Consider the following 20367-nt stretch of genomic DNA (forward strand, 5'->3'; position numbering starts at 1 on the left):
GCTGGAGAACCGAACCTGTTCCAGCATCACCTTACCCATGGTCACAATCCTGAAGATATGGTTTCCATGGGTTTGAGTGGAAGATCTGCAGTAGAGCTCAACAGATGTGGACTAAATGTTGAATGGGATGTTTATAGAGAAGCACATGTGACCTTCTCACACGACTTTGGAGGTCGTGATTACAAGATGTTCAGTAGAAATGTGTGACAAAACAAAAATGTATTATTTTTATCATTGGTCGTTATTTATTTTGTAGAACAAATCGTGAAAATCTCAATTTTTGATAAATACTAACGAGCAGATTGTGGGCGTGTAAAGGGGTCTGCGGGGTCCCGCCTCCGCAGTTGATCTCCGTTAAACCCCCAGAGCCGGTGCAGGAGCGGCGCTCCGACATTCCCCCGCTTCTCGTCGCGATGTTGCTGCTGTGGGTGTTGGTTCTCCCGGCGCTCGCCGCCGCCGCTCTCCCGCGCTTCTGCGGTCCCTGTGACCCGAGCTCCTGCGCCCCGCTGCCGCCCGCGGGCTGCGCTTTCCGCGTGCCGGACCCGTGCGGCTGCTGCGAGCTGTGCGCCGCCGGACCGGGAGAGCAGTGCGGTGCGCGCGGCTCCGCGGCTCCACGGTGCGCCCCAGGATTCGAGTGCGTCCGAGCGACACGGGGACACGAGGACAAGAAAAACCCGAAGAACAAGAAGAAGAACGAGCTCGGCGTGTGCGCGTGCAAAAACGGCGATTACGCGGTGTGCGGCTCGGACGGTGTGGAGTACCGGAGCGTGTGCGAGCTGAAAGCGGCCAGCGTGTCCGCCGAGCGCCTCCACAAACCCGCCGTGACCGTACACAACAAGGGCAAGTGTGCCAAAGGTGAGGGAGGGGGCCAAAACTTCTGAGCTCTCATTATTTGATTCTTTTACACATCTGAATATGCATTTAATGTTCAAATGTTTCTGTTGAAGCTCGACCTTTAAAATGATTATGTATTATTATTATAGAAAAATAAACCACTAAGACAAATTAAATAAATGAAACTAAAATCCATCCTATTAAACAGTTTGTTTAGTATTTTCTTTCTTTCGTTATTTTTACTTTATTTAACAGTTCAAAAGCATTATTCATTAGTTATTCACATTTTTATATATGAAAAAAGAATTTTTTTATAGAAAATATGTATTATTAATTAGTCACAAGGGAAAAACTAATAAAAAAAATGCAGCAAAAAATATTAGAATAAAAAAGGTATATGTGGGTATGTGTATATACTATAATAATTAAATATTTTTATTATAAAATATTAAAAAATGCAGCATTTTCCATCAGAATATTATATTTTTTTCATTGTGACTAAAGAAATAAAAATTATAGAATTATTTTAAATAAAATGTCATTTTTAAATGATAAATAAATAAAAACATTAAAAAAATGTAAAAAAAAAAAAAAAACTGATCGAGTATTTTCTGTACACGAGTACGTTCTTGAGTACATGGTTTATTTAGTGCAGAATTCAAGCACAGATTTATCTTGAGCTCCGTCTTCATCAAAGTCTTGAAAAAGGTCAGGAGGCTGATAACAGTCAAGCTCCAGCTCGCTGCATTCTCTGTCCCTGTCCCTCGGGCTGCTGGGAAGAATTTTTCTAAATATATTCAATCAAGAGATTCCACAAAAATGAGTCACACTGATTGATATCACTGCCATGGAAAAGCACCTAAACACACACACACACACACAGAACAAGAGTTTTGTGTAAGCAAGCCAGCTCCAGGTCCATACCCATGAATGACTGAAATTCCATTCTTTCAGATAGGATTAGGATTCATGAAAACACCACATGACCCAAGTTTTTACAGCAGACTTTTTTCAACTTTTACCCACATATATATATATATATATATATATTTATATATATATTTAAAAAATGTTTTGCCTCTCTCAGCTCCTGTAATCATTACGGGTCCGGGTCAGGTCTGGAACGTCACCGGTGCTCAGGTCTTCCTCAGCTGCGAGGCCATCGGCCTTCCCACACCGGTGCTCAGCTGGAGAAGGTAACAGCAAAACACACCCAGTAACATAAAATAAAATAAACAAAAAACTGGAAAATGGAAATCAGGCAAAAAACACGGCCATGCTCCCAAACTACTAGTGCAGGACACGACCCTGTTCCTCTGGGTGGAGCTTTTACAGTCTACAGAACATCATGAATTTCAGCTTAGTTACAAATCAATAAAACTTTTTAAGCATTTGTGTTACAGAAGTAACACAAAACATTTTTTGTTACAAAAATTGGTACCAACCTTTGGGACAAATGGCCACTTATAACAATATATATATTGTTATTGTTATATTTATAGAAAATATAACAATATAACAGCTGACAAATGAGTGTTGAACACGACCAGAGGTTTACATTTACTCATGTTACTGTGACTGATTAGGTTTTTTGTGTACTTTTATTTTTTAAAGTAGTTTTTAAAACTTTGACTGTACTTAAGCATCTTTTGTTGAATGTATTGTACTTGACTAAATTTGAAATCATATTTTTTACAAAGAAAACTAATAAATAGCTAAAAATAATGCAAGGTGAACAAAATCAAACCCTTGAAACTACTGATTGATGGAGAAGAGACGCCCTAAAAAAGATGGCGATGATACCAGTGATGCAGAGCCCATTTACTGTCTAAATTCTGAATCTCCATTTCTTTTTGTTTTATTAATTATTTTGTTTTGCACTTTAATTCGTAAAGGTGTTCCTTCAATTTTAAAACAACTAGTTTGAGATTTAGATCTACACAACCATATCCCCATCCCCCATCCCCCATCTACCTCACGCTAATTTTTGTTTTGACTAAATTTAAAATTAGCTACTTTTCAGTTTCATTTGAGTAGATTTTTAGACAGTAACTTGACTTGACTTTCCACCTCAGAACACGACATCAAATTTACATTTAAATCATTTCAGCTTCCAATAGTGTGTTTATTTATTTCCCACTTGTAGTTCAGAGCGCTAGTTCATGCTAAGTCTGTTTACTAAAATGTCACTAATATGTTTACTCATTAATTGTTACTCCTTTGCTACTTCATAATGCTTAGCATTTTACTATGATGCTAGTTGTAAAATACTGTGCTAATTCATGTTTAGCTTGTTTACTATAATGCTAAGTCACAGTTCCCATGTTTTTTTTAGAATGTTACTGTTGTAATAAACTCCATTCTTCTGGGAAGATGTTCCACTGGATTATGTGTCTTCCATCTAAAACAAGGACACAATTCAGTCAAATTCATCCGAATTTGTCCATTAGCACATTTTGCAGTATGCTAATTTTAGCTTTGAGGTACCCTTGTACATCAGAGATGCTAGTAAACAGGAAGTCAGTGTTTAGTCAGTGATTTCTGTTCAGGATATTTGTTCTAATGCATTAAACGCCTCTCGGTGCAGAAACCACGTTTGACGAAACGCTTCCTTTCACCAAAACCTCCCCCGCTTTCCGGCTGTATTGTTTGCACGCGGCGTTATTTTCAGAACACCGTGTGTCCTTTTACGCACACACATAACGCACGTTTTTCTGCAACAGTCCTAAATGAGGATTAAATAATTATTCAAACAAATAAGTGTATCTGAGGTGATTATCGAACACCAGGTCCAGTGAAAATTAATAAGGAATGAAACACAGAATAAAAAACTATTAAAAATCTTCCATGAGTTACTGTTTCCATCTTACTTTCTTATAACAGAAAAGTACTAGGATTTATGGGAAGTGTCCAGTAAATCAGGTGTTTCTTCCCTTTTTTCTTCCTAGTTTTTTCTTCTTAGTTTATGGTTACATATGGTACATCTAGTACCATTTGTCACTGAATAATTGGCGAATTTCTGTGGACCAAGAGGAATAAAAACAATCAACCCCTGAGTGTTTCATTAATTTCCTTTAGTGTTTTTTTTTTCTGTTTAACAAAAACAATTTGTCAGCATTAGCATATTTTTTTTAGAGCTTTTAAGCATGACACTCAGTTATCTCGGTTATCGCCTCGATGTAGATCTCAGACGATAACAAGTCCGAGCTGCTCCCCGGAGACCAAGACAACCTCGCCATCCAAATGAGGGGAGGCCCGGAGAAGCACGAGGTCACCGGATGGGTGCTGGTGAGCCTTCTTTCTCACTAACATACCTAAATGTGAATTGCTGTGGATTTTACAGGTAATCTCAGGTAATCTCAGGTAATCTCAGACAGCTCTCGAAGCAAACACAGAAGCCGAAGGCGCCGGCATTTTCCTGCTTCTCACTGGTTAGGAAGGAAAAATGAGTCATATATTTTTATAAAGATGAAATTCCTAATTGGCTGGAGGATTTCCTGCCTTGTTTACTGTGCAAGGAACAATGCATAAGAAGAAAAAAAAAAGTTTCCTGTCTTCATATGATTTTCCTCTGGTGAGAATTTGATGCCTCAACACTGATCTCCATAAGAGTCTGTTCTGGCAATGACGCTCAAGCTGAAAATATGGGGAAAATTGTTAATGCTTATATTAACAGGCTTGGAACTTGAAGTTGTTTTCGGGAAAACAAAAAAAGAAAAACATTTTGTAACACATGGTCTTTCAGGACCTCCGTAGTTTTCTCATGCATGGACATCAGTATCTAACATAGAAATACTGAACTACACTATGTGGACAAAAGTTTGTGGACACCCGACCATTAGATCGGTTATGTTCTTCCTCTTGAACTTCCTCCCGTTCCACATGTTGTCCCTATTTGCTCTTATAATAAGCTCCACTCTTCTGGGAAGATGTTCCAATAGATTTTGTGGGGATTTGTAAGAGATTCATTCAGACACAAGAATTTTGAAATTAAAGTCAGGTACTGATGTAGGTGAGGTGATCAGGCCTGGGGTGTAGGGTTGAAGCTCTAAAGCAGGAGACTGAAATATTCCATGTAAAGCAGATCTTCATGGAGCTCATGTGTTTAGGGGCATTGTTATGTCTGGAATAGGTTTGGGTCTCCTACTTCAAGTGAAGGGAACATTTCATGCTACAGCATCCAAAGACAAAGTGTGTGTAGGAACAGTTTGGGGAATATGGTTAGGCTTTTACAATACTTTTGTGTATGTACTAAAACCGGACAACGTTTTCTCCAGATCTTTCCACTGACCAAGAATACAGCGGGAACATACGAGTGTCACGTCAGCAACGCCCACGGTGAAGCTTCAGCCACGGGCGCCATCCACATCGTCAACTCCATCGACGAAATTCCTGACAAAAAGGGTGAGATTTTATTATTACACAATTTCCATTTGGACTTTAACTTCAGTACATTTCAAAGTCTAATATCGTACTTTTTACTACATTTTCACTTTTTATTAATGAGCGGATAAAAAATTAAACGGCCGATCGTGCGGAAAGCAACCAATCAGGGAAGAGCGCAGGGTTTTGAACTCGTTTTGATTTTGACATTTAGAAAGAAATAAATGATTAAAATTCCAGACTCGAACTCGCCACAACACACGTGACCTTATTTACGCTTTTTTTTTTCTTTCAAGTAGTTAAAAAGAAGGTGACACGTACAGTGACAATAAGCAGCTGCACTACTGTTCTAGAAAAATCCATCACCGCTGCAGGAATAATGTGGAAGGAATGCTGAGCTGAAACTAATTGAAGCATGAAAACTCATCGTTCTCACGTTTCGGAGCGATTCCGAACGCCATGCTTCTGGCCGTGCGCTCGGCACGTGAGCATTTTTGCACGTGTCTGGACGTGTCCCGTCTCTGGGTGCAAAAAGCACACACTTGCCAACAATCTGATTAGAATCACGTCGTTTTGGTGTTCAGATATGTCCTGGACACCAATCAACTTTGTCTCGGGCTCACGACATGTCACATGACTCCCGACGACCAGCTTCATGCTTTTGAATAACGTTAAACCAAAGTGCTATTGAACTTTGAATTACAGAAGTTTCTAGAAAACGCCATCATACCGTAATATCCTTATATATTACCGTAATATAAATATGTTCCATTGACTTTTAAAGCATGTGTCATTGTTACAAGTAAGCAGATACACTATATGAGCCAAAAGTTTGTGGACACCCGAGTATAAGATTTGAAGTGCTTTTTGAACACTTTATTTCAAATTCTTCTGCAACAATGATCAAATGTCATGCTACCATGTCCTATGCACTAAAGGTTTGAGGAAGGACCACATCTGGCTTAAAAAGTCCGGCGTCTCAATAACCTTTGTATAGTCTTCTCCTTAAAGGTGAAGATGTGAGACGCCTTACTCTCGCCAGCGCTTGTCTCCGTGTGATTTAGCGTGTATTTTATTTGTCTCTCTCCTTTTTATTGGTTTCGCCGGACACTTAAACTGGCGTCAAGTACAACTTGTGAAGTACAAATAATTGTAAAGTTTTACTTTACAAAGTGTAAAGTACAACTACATTACAGTAGTGTAAATTGCTCTGTTATGCTAAATTACATTAGAACAAATGTCAATATAATACTCCTATACTGATCATACAAGACTCCTGGGCAGGCTTGGGCATGTCTCCACTTATTTTCGAGTTACGACGGAGTCACCAGAACACATCTCCATCGTAACTCAGGTCAACTGAGTCATTTTGGACAGAAATTTGTAACAGCATTAGATGTTATAACCTGGAAGGAATTACATATCAGTACGTTGGTAGAATAATTACTCCATTTTTCCTCCTAGTTCAAGACAGCAATCAGGGGGAAAAATGTGCATGTTGCATTTCCAGTATTTGTTTATTTTTTTATAATCACTTATATTTTCTAAATGAACAATGATCTCATTTATATACTGTGCAGGTGAGGGGCCTTGCTCAGGGGCCCAGCAGGGGTAGTTTGGTGGTGCTGGGGTTTGAACTCATGATCTTCTACACTACAGAAGTCCAACACCCTATCCATGGAGCTACGACTTCCTTTATAGGCAGCACGATTCTTTAATGTGACTCAGAAGAAGGAGTCGTCTCAAAAAGCGATTCGTTCACTTTCTAGCATGAGCAAAGCATCGCGAAATCTCCGAAGGTCATGTACAGGAAACGTATTTCTCGACTCTTCTAGTCCGAGTCGTACGTTCTTTTGTCACATGACTCCCATAAACGATGTACATATATAAAAGCTTGGAACAATAGTTGGTGCGTGTAGACGTTTTGGGGATCTGATTATTAAATATGTAACATTTTATTTTATTTCTGATCGAATGAACTAAATGACTCAATGAAAGATTCGTTTATTTTGATGGACGAGATTTAAAAATCGAGCGATCCGATCTTCCTATAGCTAGGGTGTAGGTTTTAAATTCAAAGCTCCGCCCCTTCGGCTCGGCCCTCATGTTTTCATTGGTCGACTTGCTTAATGTTTGATTTGGTGGTACGCGCTGATTGGTCAGTGAATGTCACTATTAATTGGTGATTGGTGTGTGTATGTGTGTGTGTGTGTGTGTGCGCAGTGGTCAAGGACGACGAGCTGTGAGGACGGTGTGTTCACCCCCTGATGACACCTCCTGCAAGATCAGGACTCAGATGGGACAGAGAACATGTAGACACTGTACAACACACACACACACACACACACACACACACACACACCTCCTTGTGACACACTAACAGCACCCAGACATGATAGGCATACTAGCCACTGTACTTTATCTGCACACCTCAAACCCACACAGATACACACACACACACACACACACACTTCTAACACACCACAGCAGGAGATAGAGATGGAGATAGATCACATCCCCAGGTTCATGTTTTTTATGTCTTTTGATAAAATCTGTGTGTATTTCCGTAGTATTCGTCGTGTACATCACGTACTCGCAACATTCGAGTGTTTTGGTGACCAGCATCTCCAGAAAAGAAGAATGTGTGTGTACTGAGTTTCGGAACTGATGCTGATGTTAGAGGATTTGTGAAAGAGAAGTGTGTGTGAGAGAGAAAGAGAGGCGGCTTAAAAGCAAAATGTATTCTTTTAAATGTTTTCTATCAGTGTACACGGTCAACTTTTTATTTTCACTTACAAATAAAGAATTTATGATCGATTCTCCATTTTGACTTTTTATGAGGAAGCTGTAAACTAGCTGAGTTTCATAAACACATGGACACTAAACACTACAAAACTTCTTGATGGCTTCTACAGGGGTTTCTAGAGGGGTCTCTGGTGGCTTTCTGGAAAAGTTGCAGGCGTTGTATCCTAATATTAAAAAAAATAAATCCCTGTAAAAGAAGCTTCCTCATGTCTCTTTCATGGTGGCCTAGTGGGTAGGTCAGTAGATCTTGGAATGTGGGGGTCCTGGTTTGAATCCTGTCTCAGGTGAGCTTTCTGTAGATTTTTTTCCTCATGTATTGGTGGAAGGTTAAAAGATAAACCCTGTAAAAATAAGGAGGAAACTTGTTCACTCCGATGGCTCAATGGGTTAATGGTGCAGTCCGGTCTCCAAAGAACTTCGGTTCGAGACTCCTGGTGAGCTGTAGGTGCTGGGCCGGGGTGGGACTGTAAAATCCGGCAAAGAAAGAGAGAGAAAGTCCGGTCTGTCCCACCTGGGGCTCCTGGAGAGGTGAAAGGAGGGGTTATGCTACTCTGGGCCCTCTCTTGTTTATTTATATATATATATATATATATATATATATATATATATATATTATTATCATTCATTTTACTACATTTGTTTATCGTTATATACATCATCTATATTATTTATTTATATTTATCTTTTTCTTCTGCTTTTTTGCTTCCATTTTAATTGACTGGTTTCAGTTTATCTTCTACTTAATGTTTTTTTTGTTCATGGTTTTCTTATTTATTTGCTGTTTTATTTCGTTTACTATCATTTTACTTTATTTCACGTACCATTCTTTAAAAAAAAAAATTATAGCATTCCATTTACTCTTATTATTTACTTTTCTTAATTACAGTTATTTGTTTTATCTGCCACTTTATTATTGTCATTAGGCATCTTTTTTTTGTTTCGCCACTTATATTTTTATTTACTTCCACAATACACGACCCTGAAACACTTCACTCTTCAACTATTGCGAAATTCAACATTTTTCAATTCGTTTTAAAAGAAACACATCGACCTGATTAGCAGAACCTCCCAGGATAAAGATCTCCACATTTGACCCCTAACAGGGACTTGAACCCTGAACACCAGCACTCTCATGACTGCACCTGCACCACTGAACCACTGGTGAAGGCTGGAAGAAAGCATTCGTTTAGTGCATTATATCATCTACTAAAACTGTTCAAATAAAACAAATTAACGTCGGGTTTGAACCTGCAACCTCACAAACAAGAGGCACCGCCTTTCACAAAGCGCCATGAAGCTGCAGAGGAACAACGAGATCATGAATAGTAGTGTTTTAAAACCTGGACAGGTGCACATCAGGTACATGTGTGTGTGAGAGATAGATGATGATGGTTTGAAGCTCAGGCTCTTGAACACCGTTAGAATAATGAGTTACTGTTCTGCATGTGTGGAAAAGTTGAATCTAATAATTGGGTTGAACAGTGTTTCAATCTAATCGAAAAAAAATCTTCCATCTTAATAATTGGATGAAATTTCCACAACAAAAATATTCTTGTCTAAAAACTTCATCTTCCCCTTCTTTCTGATACAAATCAGATTATTTTGTTCACCATTTCATACATCAAAATATTCCAACTCGTATTATATCCTAATCCTCACATTATAATTTTTCTCAAATAATTTGATTATTCAGATTTTAATGTAAATAATAATAAACATTGTAATCCAGACTACTCTCACTGATTATCTACAACTGTGACTGGTCCAAAATCAAACTTCTTTTCTCAGATATTAAACATTGTTCTAAGAATGAACCATGTTTCAGAACATTATTTATTTCAGCCCCGTGTTTCCAAACTCATGATCCTGATCGTGTGGATTTTTCAGTATCTAATGCAGGTGTTGGTGCAGGTGCAAAAACACACCTGAGAGTCATTAAAATTAAAATGATTCGATGTGAAACAACTGGAAACAACTGGACATCCCATAATGTCATGTTTGTTGGAGAGATGTTGCTGTTCTCACATGGATCGGTGTCAGATATACACTTGATAATCCACCTCAGTTTACTGATGTACACTTGAGCTCCTCAAATTCCTGGACAAGCCGGATTTTATTTTTTAGCCAATTGTGAATTTTCCATCTGAATTTCTAAATGATTCGAAAGCAAAGAACGTGTTTGGCAAATAAATCGCATTATTCTGTTATGCAACACATTTTGCTCATACAGATAAAGATGAGAAAATCCCGTCTTAATTATACTTGTTTTTTTTTGTTTGTTTCCTGAGCACATTTTTTTTAACTAATGATTCTTTATAACGCAAAATGTTCTTGCAAAAAAAAATAAATAGATGTGTATTTTATTAATGTTGAGATTTTTCCCCCCTGCCAATATGATTAAAATGTGGATTTTTTTCTTGTGATCTCGAGATCAAAGTCGCTTTCTCGTAATCAGTACTTAAATTAGAGGGGTCTCGAACGTGCGCTGAACGCCGAATCGAGGAAAAAACTAAGTACTGATTAAGAGAAAGCGACCTCTTAACACTACTATAGCAACAGGAGATTGCATTAAAAAAAAAGAAAAAGAAAGAAGGAAGAATCAACAAAAAGCACAAAACAATCAAAGCTTTATTTCCTCCTACATTTTACAAAAAAATAAAAATACGATACTGGACACCAAAATGACCATCAGAGATACTTTAGGAAAGCCGGTAGAGTGTGTGCGGTTGTGACGAGGGAAAACGCCGGTGCTCGTCCCGTTTCCCATGGTTCAGCAGTGCGGGGTTCAGGTGGTCATCATGCGTGGGGCGATGCTCATAGACATGAGCTCCTGGAAGAGAAGCTTGCAGGCGTACGGCAGACGCACCAGCGAGATCTAAACCACAACGATCGAGGGTCAGACGCTGAACCGAATGCTGAGCGATAGAATGCTATGGGAAGTGTAAAAGTGGCAGAACTCTTACCTGGGTCTTGTTGCGGCAGCCCCGGCACTCGTACGTGTGCGTGCGCGTGTTGGCGATGGCCATGAGGCCGCACAGGTTGCACACGTGCACCTGGTAGGGATCGGACGCCTCGAACAGCCGCTCCCTCAGGAACTGGGCTGCACCGTGAGCAATCTGACAATCTCGTTCCATCTCTCCGAAACGCAAGCCTCCATCACTGAAAACACACAATTATCGATTTATTCAGTAATACATTTTTTATTTTATTAATAACGATATTTAGATGATAATTTGCTGAGTGTGTGTGTTATTGTGCTGGACTACCATGGACAGCTGAACCTTAAAATTTTGAAATGTTCTTCATATTCTGTGTGTTGGTCAATTCACAGCAGTGATTAATCTGGAGATAATTTTTTTTTCCAATAAGTTTATATTGATTTTTTTTTTTTTTTTTACCTTTTGGGCATTCAAATTCTTAGTCAATTAGAATATTAAGACTTTGTGGCTGTTACCAGGCAAATCAGTATCGACAAAATTCAACACAAATTTGCAATGCAGCGGAAAAATCTAACCTAAAAAAAAAATTTTAATGTAAAATTAAAACCGCCAGTAGGTGGCAGCAAGTCACTGCTAATAAGTGAATCATGGGATTGAACCGAATCATTTAAACAGGTGATTGGTTTAATAACTAAACACCATCATGTTGCTCAGAGACGCAAAACATTGCTGTGGCCTAGTTTGGATTATTTTTTGTGAAAAAATAAAGTAAAAACAAACGATAGTGTGTCTAAAACGTAAGTCCCTTAATATTAACTTCTCGTTTATTGAATTGTTGTATAGAATCAATATCACATTTGTAATCATGCTGATTTTCAGAGGGCAAAAAATAAAATAAAATTATATTATATATATATATATATATATATATATATATATATATATATATATATATATATCTCTTGAACATACTTTCTCTGTTTGTACGTAAAAGAGTGTGATCTAGTCTCACCGTGATCTGCCCTCCATAGGCTGCCTGTTGAGGATCTGGACGGGACCTCGTGCCCTCGAGTGGATCTTATCATCCACCATGTGCTTAAGCCGCTGATAATAAGTAGGGCCCAGAAAGATCTGGGAGGTCAGCTTACGACCCGTAAAACCGTTATACAGCACCTACAGGACCAGAAAGTGAACAGCATGCTGTAGATTTACTGGAATCCTTCATAATAATAATAATAATAATAAAATAAAAAACATGATACTGGATCAGACGTAGGCTTCTTACCTCGTTTCCTCGTAGGTGGTAGCCATATTCAGACAGCAGGTTAGACACTTTCTGCACATTCACAGCGTCGTTGAACGGCGTGGCGTCACCGATCTCCCCTTTATTCGCAGAAACCTGTGAGTAAAAAAGTTCAGAAACTTAAGCCTTTGCATGATCTATTTTCAGTCCACTAACACACACAATGTAAAATTGTACTGAACTTTATTACAAAAATACATAAAAAAAAAAAATCTGTGTTGAATCAGAAAAAAAATAAATTAATTCTATTAATAAATACATCCATTCAAATTGAAACAAAAAGTAACACTCTGAATAAATAAAAACATCCAAAATTAAAAAAAACATGCCTTCAGCGATTCACCTCTAGAGGCTGATCTCGTACTGCAGAACACAACCCGGAAAAACTATCGGTATGGATTTTTTTTGCCGCTAGTATAGATCTGCAAAACTGAAATCGGTTGACCTCAAATTCAGGGTTTTTGAGACTGTGTGTATACCTTACCTTCCCCTGAAGACACTCGATCAAGTGACCGACTGTCATTCTGGACGGGATAGCGTGGGGGTTGATGATGATGTCTGGCGTTATTCCTTCGCATGTGAAGGGCATGTCCTGCACGGGAAAAAAAAACAGCAACAATATCTGCATTACTACAAGACTCAATAAAATTACACTTATAATGTGCAATATTTTAAAGCTTAAAATTTTTTTATAATATTTTTAAAGATCAGATATTAAGGTGAAAACCCCTCACCTCCTGCCTGTACTGGATACCGCAGGTTCCCTTCTGTCCATGTCGACTGGCGAACTTGTCTCCGATCTGAGGGATTCGGACGGAGCGCACCTGCAGATAAAACAAGCCCAAAGTCACATGATCACAGGCTCACGACTACGACCGATTTTCCGCGTCGTCGGCAGGAAACGCCGCACCCACCCGGATCTTGCAGAACTTGTAGCCCTCCTGGTTGAGCGTGACCATGACCTGGTCGACGATGCCGGTCTCGCTGGTGCGCAGAAACGTGCTGCAGTCCCTCTTCGTGTAGCGTCGGTTCGTGCTGTCGAGCTCGTCGTCGTTTTCGGGTAAAGTGACCGTTTTGCCGATGATCACGTCCTCGCCGGACACGCGCACGCCCGGCGCTATCAGGCCGTCGTCGTCCAGCTTGTCGTAGATGGCGTGACGCATTCCTGAAACGAGCACGCACACATTACATGCTTATAGCGAACATTCATATGCGTCTTATCACCGATATGAAATTTTTAACCACGTGACTCACCCTGACACTCTTCACGCTTCGGTTTCTCGAAAATCTCCTCCTGATCGAAGCCCTTCTTCGACTCCTGCTCTTTATAAGAGCGATAGAACACTGACCTGCGAACGGAACACGTTCACCATCTTAGAGCTCGATTGCTGGAGGTTTGGATTTCGTACCATTCAAACTGATTCGTGAAGCACTGATCTACCTATAGTGCGTTAAACGCGCAAGGCAAAGACCTACCTGAAGAATCCTCGGTCCACGGCAGAACGGTTCATGATGACCGAGTCCTCCTGATTGTAACCCGTGTATGATGCAATGGCCACAATGGAATTGATGCCTGGAAAAGGAAAGGCATTTTAATTACAGGTCGACCGATATGGGTATTTCCTCTAGAGAGAGACTCGTGTGTGAGGAGCTCGGTGAATGTGCGTGCAGCCTTGTGCTGCCATCTATTGGCCTGTTAAAAAAATTCTAGCCTCGAACCTTTTTGATCCCACCTCGTATTAAACCATAACCCTGTGATTAGTGTCACCTGCTGGCAGCTCTCTGAAGCGCAGGTACTCCATAGAGCGTGTAGTGACCAGAGGCTTCTGCGGGTAATACAGGACGTGAGCCAGGGTGTCCATACGCACGTGGAAATTGGTGATGTACACACCCATAGCCTGCTTCCCCATAGCAGACTGGTAGGTGTTCCTAGGAGACTAAATACACACACACACACACACACACACACACACACCACACACTATGGTTAGTCTGAACCCGAGCACATTCCTGTGCGGTTTCTAAGGTTTGTGCGTGTGTACGTACCTGATTGTGATCGGGGAAAGGAATGATGGACGCACAAACTCCTAGGATCATGGATGGATGGATCTCACAGTGCGTGTAGGTGGAGCAGTAGGCCACACCCTTCTCCTGGAGATCATCTGGAGTCATAGCCAACATCACGGTCTCCTCCTCCAGAGTATCGATGTACTCGACTACACCACTCGCCACTAAGTCCTGCCAGCTACACACACACACACACACACGCACACGCACACGCACACGCAGAATAGAACTATAGTCTTGAACCAGTCATGAGTTTCAGCAGCCTCCAAACAGCACTTGCATACCTGTAGTTGTTGTATTCTCGCTCTTTGAGTTGATCGATGTGGCGCCTCTTCAGCAGCAGCTTCTGTTTCTCCACGATGAGCAGCGGACGACAGATCCGCCCGGCGTCCGTGTAAATCCGGATCTCGCGCTCTCGGATATCGCGGATCATCGACACCTGAGCGGAGGAAGCGAGCTCATGAGCTGCGTCGCTTTTCTGCGCAATTTTTTTCAAGTTCAGAGCCGTTTATCTTTTACCTCAGACACAATGATGTCCATCTGCCTTCTGAGCTTCCTCAGAGTGTTCATCAGCTGCTCGGGGTCCTTGTGGATTCCCACCCAGCAGCCGTTTACGAAGATCTTGGTAGCGCTGGATGAAAAGGAAAGCAGCACACATCACAATCACATTTCTTATCGTAATAAAACTCCAGATAGAGAACTCAAAACTGACTCGGCAATAGCAGCGGGTGAGATCTCCTCTAAATTCTCCATGCTCCACTCTTCCAAAAACTCCAGGATGGGTGACGGTTGCGAACCCACCGAGATGTATGCCATCAGGGCCAAGTTCTTGACCAGACCTACAGCATGGCCCTGTTCTCACACACACACACACACACACACACAAAACACAGTTCAGGGACTCTAAATTACGCCTGTGATGTTTAATGAGGTAGCTCTCGGATTTCTGAAGTGAACTCATCAGTACCTCGGGCGTCTCGGCGGGACACACCATACCCCACAAGGTGTTATGGAGCTGCCTCGGCTTTGCCAGTTTGCCGTCTCGGCCGATGGGCGAGTTCACGCGGCGAAGGTGAGAAAGCGTTGAGGCGAATGTTAGTCTGTTTAACACCTGTGGTACAATCGATGCTCTTTAGTATAAAAAAAACGCATCACACGCAAGTTCATGAACAAGATGTTCATACACATGAGCCATGATGAGATCACCTGAGACACCCCGGCCCGAGCCTGATGGGCTTTTTTGACGTCGCCCCAGTTACCCGTGGCCAGAGAATACTTTAGACCGTCGGAGATGATGCGCGTTTTGATGGCCAGCTCGAGGTTGAAGTCTTTCCCTCTGTCTATGAACTTCTGAGCGTAGATCCTGATCTCCTTCAGCAGGTTCTTGAACATCCTGGTGTGGAGCAGTAGTATAATGTGGGATATAAAAACAACAAACAGAAAATATGAGAAAACAGATGGAGAGCCGACGTTCTCACCCTCGGAAGAGGAACGCCAGGAGGGGCCCGGCCAGATCCAGCCTCTTGTTGCCATAATGATCCCTGTCGTCCAGTTCTCTTCTGCCCAGAGCCGCCAGCAGAAGCCTGTGCACCATATAACTAAAAGGTAGGGAGAGAAGCAGCATTTAGTGTTTACAATCAATGAGAGTTTTTAAAATGGACACTGGATTAAAAATACAAAATTAAAAAAAACTCCATTCTAAAATGTATGGCAAAAAAAAAAAAAGTACTGAATAATGTAAATGGGCTAAAAGTTTTAAATATATTAATGAATAAATGATATAATTATTGATTATAAATATATTATAGCGCTCTCCGTGCAGCGCGAAGTCTCGCGTGTAAAAACAAACAGCATGTGGAGTCAGTGATTGGCCTCTAGAGGTCACTCTCGTAACGACAGCAGACCGGAAGCAGGAAAAACTCTCCAGCAATCAACTATCGGCGCAAAACCGATGAATCGGTCGACCACTAATTAATACAAAACCATAAATAAGACTGACGTCGAATCTCCTGTTAGTTATTTGCTTCCCTCTAGAAATCTTACCCCAAAAAGTACGCTTTCTTGGTTTCACAGAAGTCGGACACGCCGACGTGCGGGAGCACCTCCTTCTGTAGGACCTCCTTGGCGTATTTGATTCTCCTCTCTTTTGTGACTCCCGGTTTGGCCCCTCTGGAGCCGATGAAGTTCAGGGCCACGTTCTGCTCCTGGATCACGAACGCCTCGTCCAGAGACGGCTTCACCTAATGATAAACGATAGTACTGAAGCGCTAGTCTTGTTCCAACAGATTACCGTTTCTATAGTAACAGTTAAAACTCATGAGCCTTCACATAAGATAAAACTATTAACAAAGAAAACAGTATAATTAATTAAATTATCAGTATTTTTCATTGATTTATTTATTTATTTACCATTTCCATCATCTCGGGATCGTCGAAGTCGTAGATGATGTGTTCCAGGATGTCTCGGTCGGACACGAAGCCCAGCGCTCGGAAAACGATGATGATGGGAACTTCCTGTCTGATGTACGGCAAGGTGGAGACGATCCTCTGACCGATTGCGCTCTTCTTCACGCCCTAGTTTCGGAAACAGGAACCGGAATAAGACCGAGAGCAGAAGGACACGACGTAAAGGAAAGAACGGCGGTGGAACATATGCGGTGTGATTGTACCTGCCCTCCTCTGGCCATCATGCTGACCCAGATGGTGCTGGTTGGTCTGGAGGAGTTCTCCAGACAGGACCTGCACTCAGCTGTGTAGGCGTATTTAGAGTCTTTCTTGGCGAACACGTACACTGTATTCGTGGCCATTTTCTCCTGAGCGATCAGCACCTGCAAGAAACGCACACACACACAAACATCGTGCTCAATAATAAAAATAATACAAATTTAAAAAAAGGTTTCCATGCACACACTTCTTCAGGGGTCCCCAAACTACGAATTTTTAATACAAAATGTTTTACTCATATCATATCTGCATTTAATGATAAATGTTGCCTTTCAAACTAAAATTATTTATTAACTACTGGCTATCGGTAAAAATCCATACCGATAGTCATCTGTCGTCACGAGAGCGGCCTCTAGAGGTGAATCACAGAAGCTGCTTGTTTTTCCACACGAGACCGCTCGCTGCACGGAGAGCGCTATATTTATTATTTATATCAATATTTATTAATGAATATATTCATATCTAATCGAAAATGTGTCATCAATAATGCTTTTAAAAGGCGGTTTATCTCTTTAAAAGTAACATGCATTTGTCTGTGCGGTGCAGAACAAAATAAAATCTAGCATAAGCACAACAAAAATACATTTAAAATCGTCTCCTTCGGCTCATAGTCACTTCGGCTCATGTCATTTTCTTTTTCTCGCATTAAAGGAAAAATTATGTTGCTCTTTCAAAAACATTTTTTTAGGGACCCCCTGCGTTTACATGATTCCCACACCAGCAAACTCCCCTCCAACCTTCTCTGAGCCATTGATGATGAAATATCCGCCCGGGTCCAGGGGACACTCGTTCAGCTCACAAAGGTCACGGTCTGTCAGACCACTCAGCAGGCAGTAGGTGGATCTCAGCATGATGGGAATTTTTCCGATGAAGGTTTTCTGGTGCTGCGTCTGCTGCTGCTCCTCTCCCTCCTTTATGATGGTCTTGGTGATGTCCACATACAGAGGAGCCGAGTACCTAAAACGCAAACACACGTTACTCTGGGCTGCTTACATACAAGAGTCGAGAGATGATCGATTCGATTCTGTTTCCTGTACATATGCTTCGCTCGTGCGTGTCTAGAAAAATAAACGAATCACTTTACGAGACGACTCGTTCTTCTGAGTCACACTAAAGAATCGCTCAAAACGCTCATCACTACAACGCGACAGATCAGGTTTTTTTTTTTTTAATCAATTATTATTGGTCCAATCACGTGACTGGTGAACTAGCGCCACGGACGAGAAGATATGAGAGGCGATTTTGTTTTTCATTCAATTTTATTTCTGATCAACGCAACGAAATGAACTAAATGACTCAACAAAAGATTTGTTCGTTTCGAGAATCAAAGAACCGAGTCACTAAAATGATTCGATCTTCAACTCAATTTAAATGCCCAAAATAAAAATGGCCTCTAAACTCTTCTCTCACACACACACACACACACACACACACACACACACACACACACCAGGTGCATGATAATGATACATAAATACCACTTATATTAACTTGCTGTTTATTTTTAGGGAGTAATCCCTAAAAATCGCACTATTCCGCTGTAATGAGTTTTTTAATCTCGGTCTACACTGACGTGAGGTTGCGGAGTCGTGCTTCGTTGGGCATCATGGGTGACGGAGCGCCGTCTCGTTCCCAGTGCGTCGGCTTGGACAGGTAGATCTGCTCGAACTTCAGCAGGAACCGAGGCTGCAGAGGGAAAACACACCGGTTTTGTATCCATCAAAAAAACGTGCGAGATAGAACGAAAGGGAGACAGAAAGAGAGAGCTCACCGGTTCCTCCACCTCTCCGGAGGTGTGCTGGGCCTCAGCCTGCAGGTCGATGGGCGGCGCGTCCTCCACAATCCTCTGCACGGACATCTGTATGAACTCGTCGAACGAGTCCAGCTGCTGCCGCACCAAACCTTTCTCATCGAAGTAGGAACTGGAGATCAGAAACATGAAAAATATTGGTGACATGGGATTTCCAAAAAACACCAGAAGATCCGGCTCAACCTCAGTAAAAAGAAAAAAAGTGAGCCAAGACCTGATAACAATCCAGCAGGCTTCCTGCCACAGATCAGGAGTGATCTCATCATCATCCTCGTCATACTGGATATCTGCTTCAATTAGAATAAACATAAATAACAGCATGAGATATGAAGGGAAACACTGACTTCTTCTCAACTGCTCATAGAAAAATGCAAAACTGAACTTAGAAATCCCACACACCATTATTTCACACTCTACATAGTGCACATGTAATCAAAACAGGACAGTTATTAGTGTTAACCCATGTTTTTGCATCAAATACTAACCAATAGGGCAAAAATATATACTTAGTTTACCGCAAAATTTAAAAAAAAACAATGTTTCAAAGTGTACGATTCGTTTTCAAAGTCTACTGAAAAAAAATAAGAAAAAAAGTTACAACCAGCTCAATAAACGTTAAGGCTAATTTCACTAGCTAGCGTCATTTTCTTGTTAGCACCCGCATTCCGTTAAATCCCGCCTCTCTAATGATGATTGGTTAGACCTGAAGGCAGCGCCATCACTGATTGGTGAATGAAATCGTTATCCAATCCTGAAGCATAGCTTCGTTTGAGAATAGCCAATCAGAGAGCAGGGGGCGGCGCACATACGAAAACGGTTAGGAAATAAAACAATAAGAGCGATATATTGTTAACTGAGAAACAGAACTACACCGCACACGCATAACCGCTGTCTGAGGCTTTGTGGCGAATCGCAGGCTGCAAAAAGACAAATTGATATCAAATGCTGCTATAAACAGACCTTCATCTTGGTCGTACATCGCGTTTCGGTGCTGTAATTCTTTCTAATAACAAAAATAAATAAGAAGAGTGAAATCTGCAGCCGCGTCTCGGCGCTTAAAACCCGCCTGCGTGAGTGGCGCGTAAATTAAACGTCATTTCCGGAATTCGCATGCTATCACGGAAGTTGGCTTGAATTCGGCGTTTTATTTATTTATTTTCAATTTATTTATATTTTTATTTCTACGTAACATTCTTTGTCTCAAAAATAACACTTTTACATGAACGAATTAAATTTTAATAAAAATAAAGTTTTATTAAACTTTTTATTTATTTTATTTTTTTTATAAATGTTCCAAATATTAACCTTTTTTACTTTTGTATATGTAATTGTAGTTTTTCTTATGTAATTATACAAAAAATGTGTAATTTGCTTTCTGCCATTAGTTTCCTATTTCGATACTTTAGTGAACTGATATCGGTATAATTATTAATACATTGTATAATTTTCTTGAACCTGCCTGATTCTAAACAAATACTCGATATTTTGATTTATTGCCCTAT

The 20367-nt window shown here is 40.8% G+C and overlaps 2 protein-coding genes across 3 annotated transcripts; one reads left to right on the plus strand and one right to left on the minus strand.

Moving 5' to 3' along the window:
• Positions 1-188: 188 nt before the first annotated feature.
• On the plus strand, positions 189-8039 carry igfbp7 (insulin-like growth factor binding protein 7). The gene is made up of 5 exons (XM_046865748.1): positions 189-855; positions 1922-2029; positions 4016-4122; positions 5112-5238; positions 7441-8039. The coding sequence occupies exons 1-5, from the start codon at positions 414-416 to the stop codon at positions 7461-7463; spliced, it is 807 nt and encodes a 268-aa protein (XP_046721704.1). The 5' UTR covers positions 189-413; the 3' UTR covers positions 7464-8039.
• A 2593-nt stretch (positions 8040-10632) lies between these two features.
• polr2b (RNA polymerase II subunit B) lies at positions 10633-19980 on the minus strand. Of its 2 annotated transcripts, none has more exons than XM_046865745.1 (25): positions 19826-19980; positions 19080-19152; positions 18827-18977; positions 18629-18741; positions 17793-18012; positions 17001-17159; positions 16741-16905; positions 16375-16571; positions 15810-15929; positions 15538-15724; positions 15299-15442; positions 15044-15183; positions 14851-14962; positions 14616-14770; positions 14311-14509; positions 14033-14201; positions 13741-13837; positions 13519-13613; positions 13179-13429; positions 12999-13088; positions 12749-12856; positions 12247-12360; positions 11974-12134; positions 10986-11181; positions 10633-10897 (listed from the first exon to the last, which is right to left on the minus strand). In XM_046865745.1, exons 1-25 carry the CDS (start codon positions 19842-19844, stop codon positions 10808-10810), a joined length of 3525 nt encoding a protein of 1174 aa, XP_046721701.1. In that variant the 5' UTR covers positions 19845-19980; the 3' UTR covers positions 10633-10807. The 2 variants fall into 2 exon arrangements, with proteins under 2 accessions (XP_046721701.1, XP_046721700.1); XM_046865744.1 differs by having other exon boundaries at positions 19080-19155; positions 19826-19968.
• Positions 19981-20367: the final 387 nt, after the last annotated feature.

The sequence above is a fragment of the Silurus meridionalis genome, chromosome 14 (genome assembly GCF_014805685.1).
Source record: "Silurus meridionalis isolate SWU-2019-XX chromosome 14, ASM1480568v1, whole genome shotgun sequence".
In the NCBI taxonomy this organism is placed as follows: Eukaryota; Metazoa; Chordata; class Actinopteri; order Siluriformes; family Siluridae; genus Silurus; species Silurus meridionalis.

Bases quoted from the DNA above. Each gene is read 5' to 3' on its own strand.
- polr2b (XM_046865744.1), bottom strand. The intron at 15,930-16,374 runs GTAAGATTTCTA...CCTACCTTTTAG, and splicing joins AAGAAAGCGTACTTTTTGGG to TTATATGGTGCACAGGCTTC. The intron at 13,430-13,518 runs GTGAGTCACGTG...TGCTCGTTTCAG, and splicing joins GAAGCGTGAAGAGTGTCAGG to GAATGCGTCACGCCATCTAC.
- igfbp7 (XM_046865748.1), top strand. From the start codon at position 414: ATGTTGCTGCTGTGGGTGTTGGTTCTCCCGGCGCTCGCCGCCGCCGCT. The intron at 2,030-4,015 runs GGTAACAGCAAA...TCGCCTCGATGT, and splicing joins ACCGGTGCTCAGCTGGAGAA to AGATCTCAGACGATAACAAG. The intron at 5,239-7,440 runs GTGAGATTTTAT...GTGTGTGCGCAG, and splicing joins CGAAATTCCTGACAAAAAGG to TGGTCAAGGACGACGAGCTG.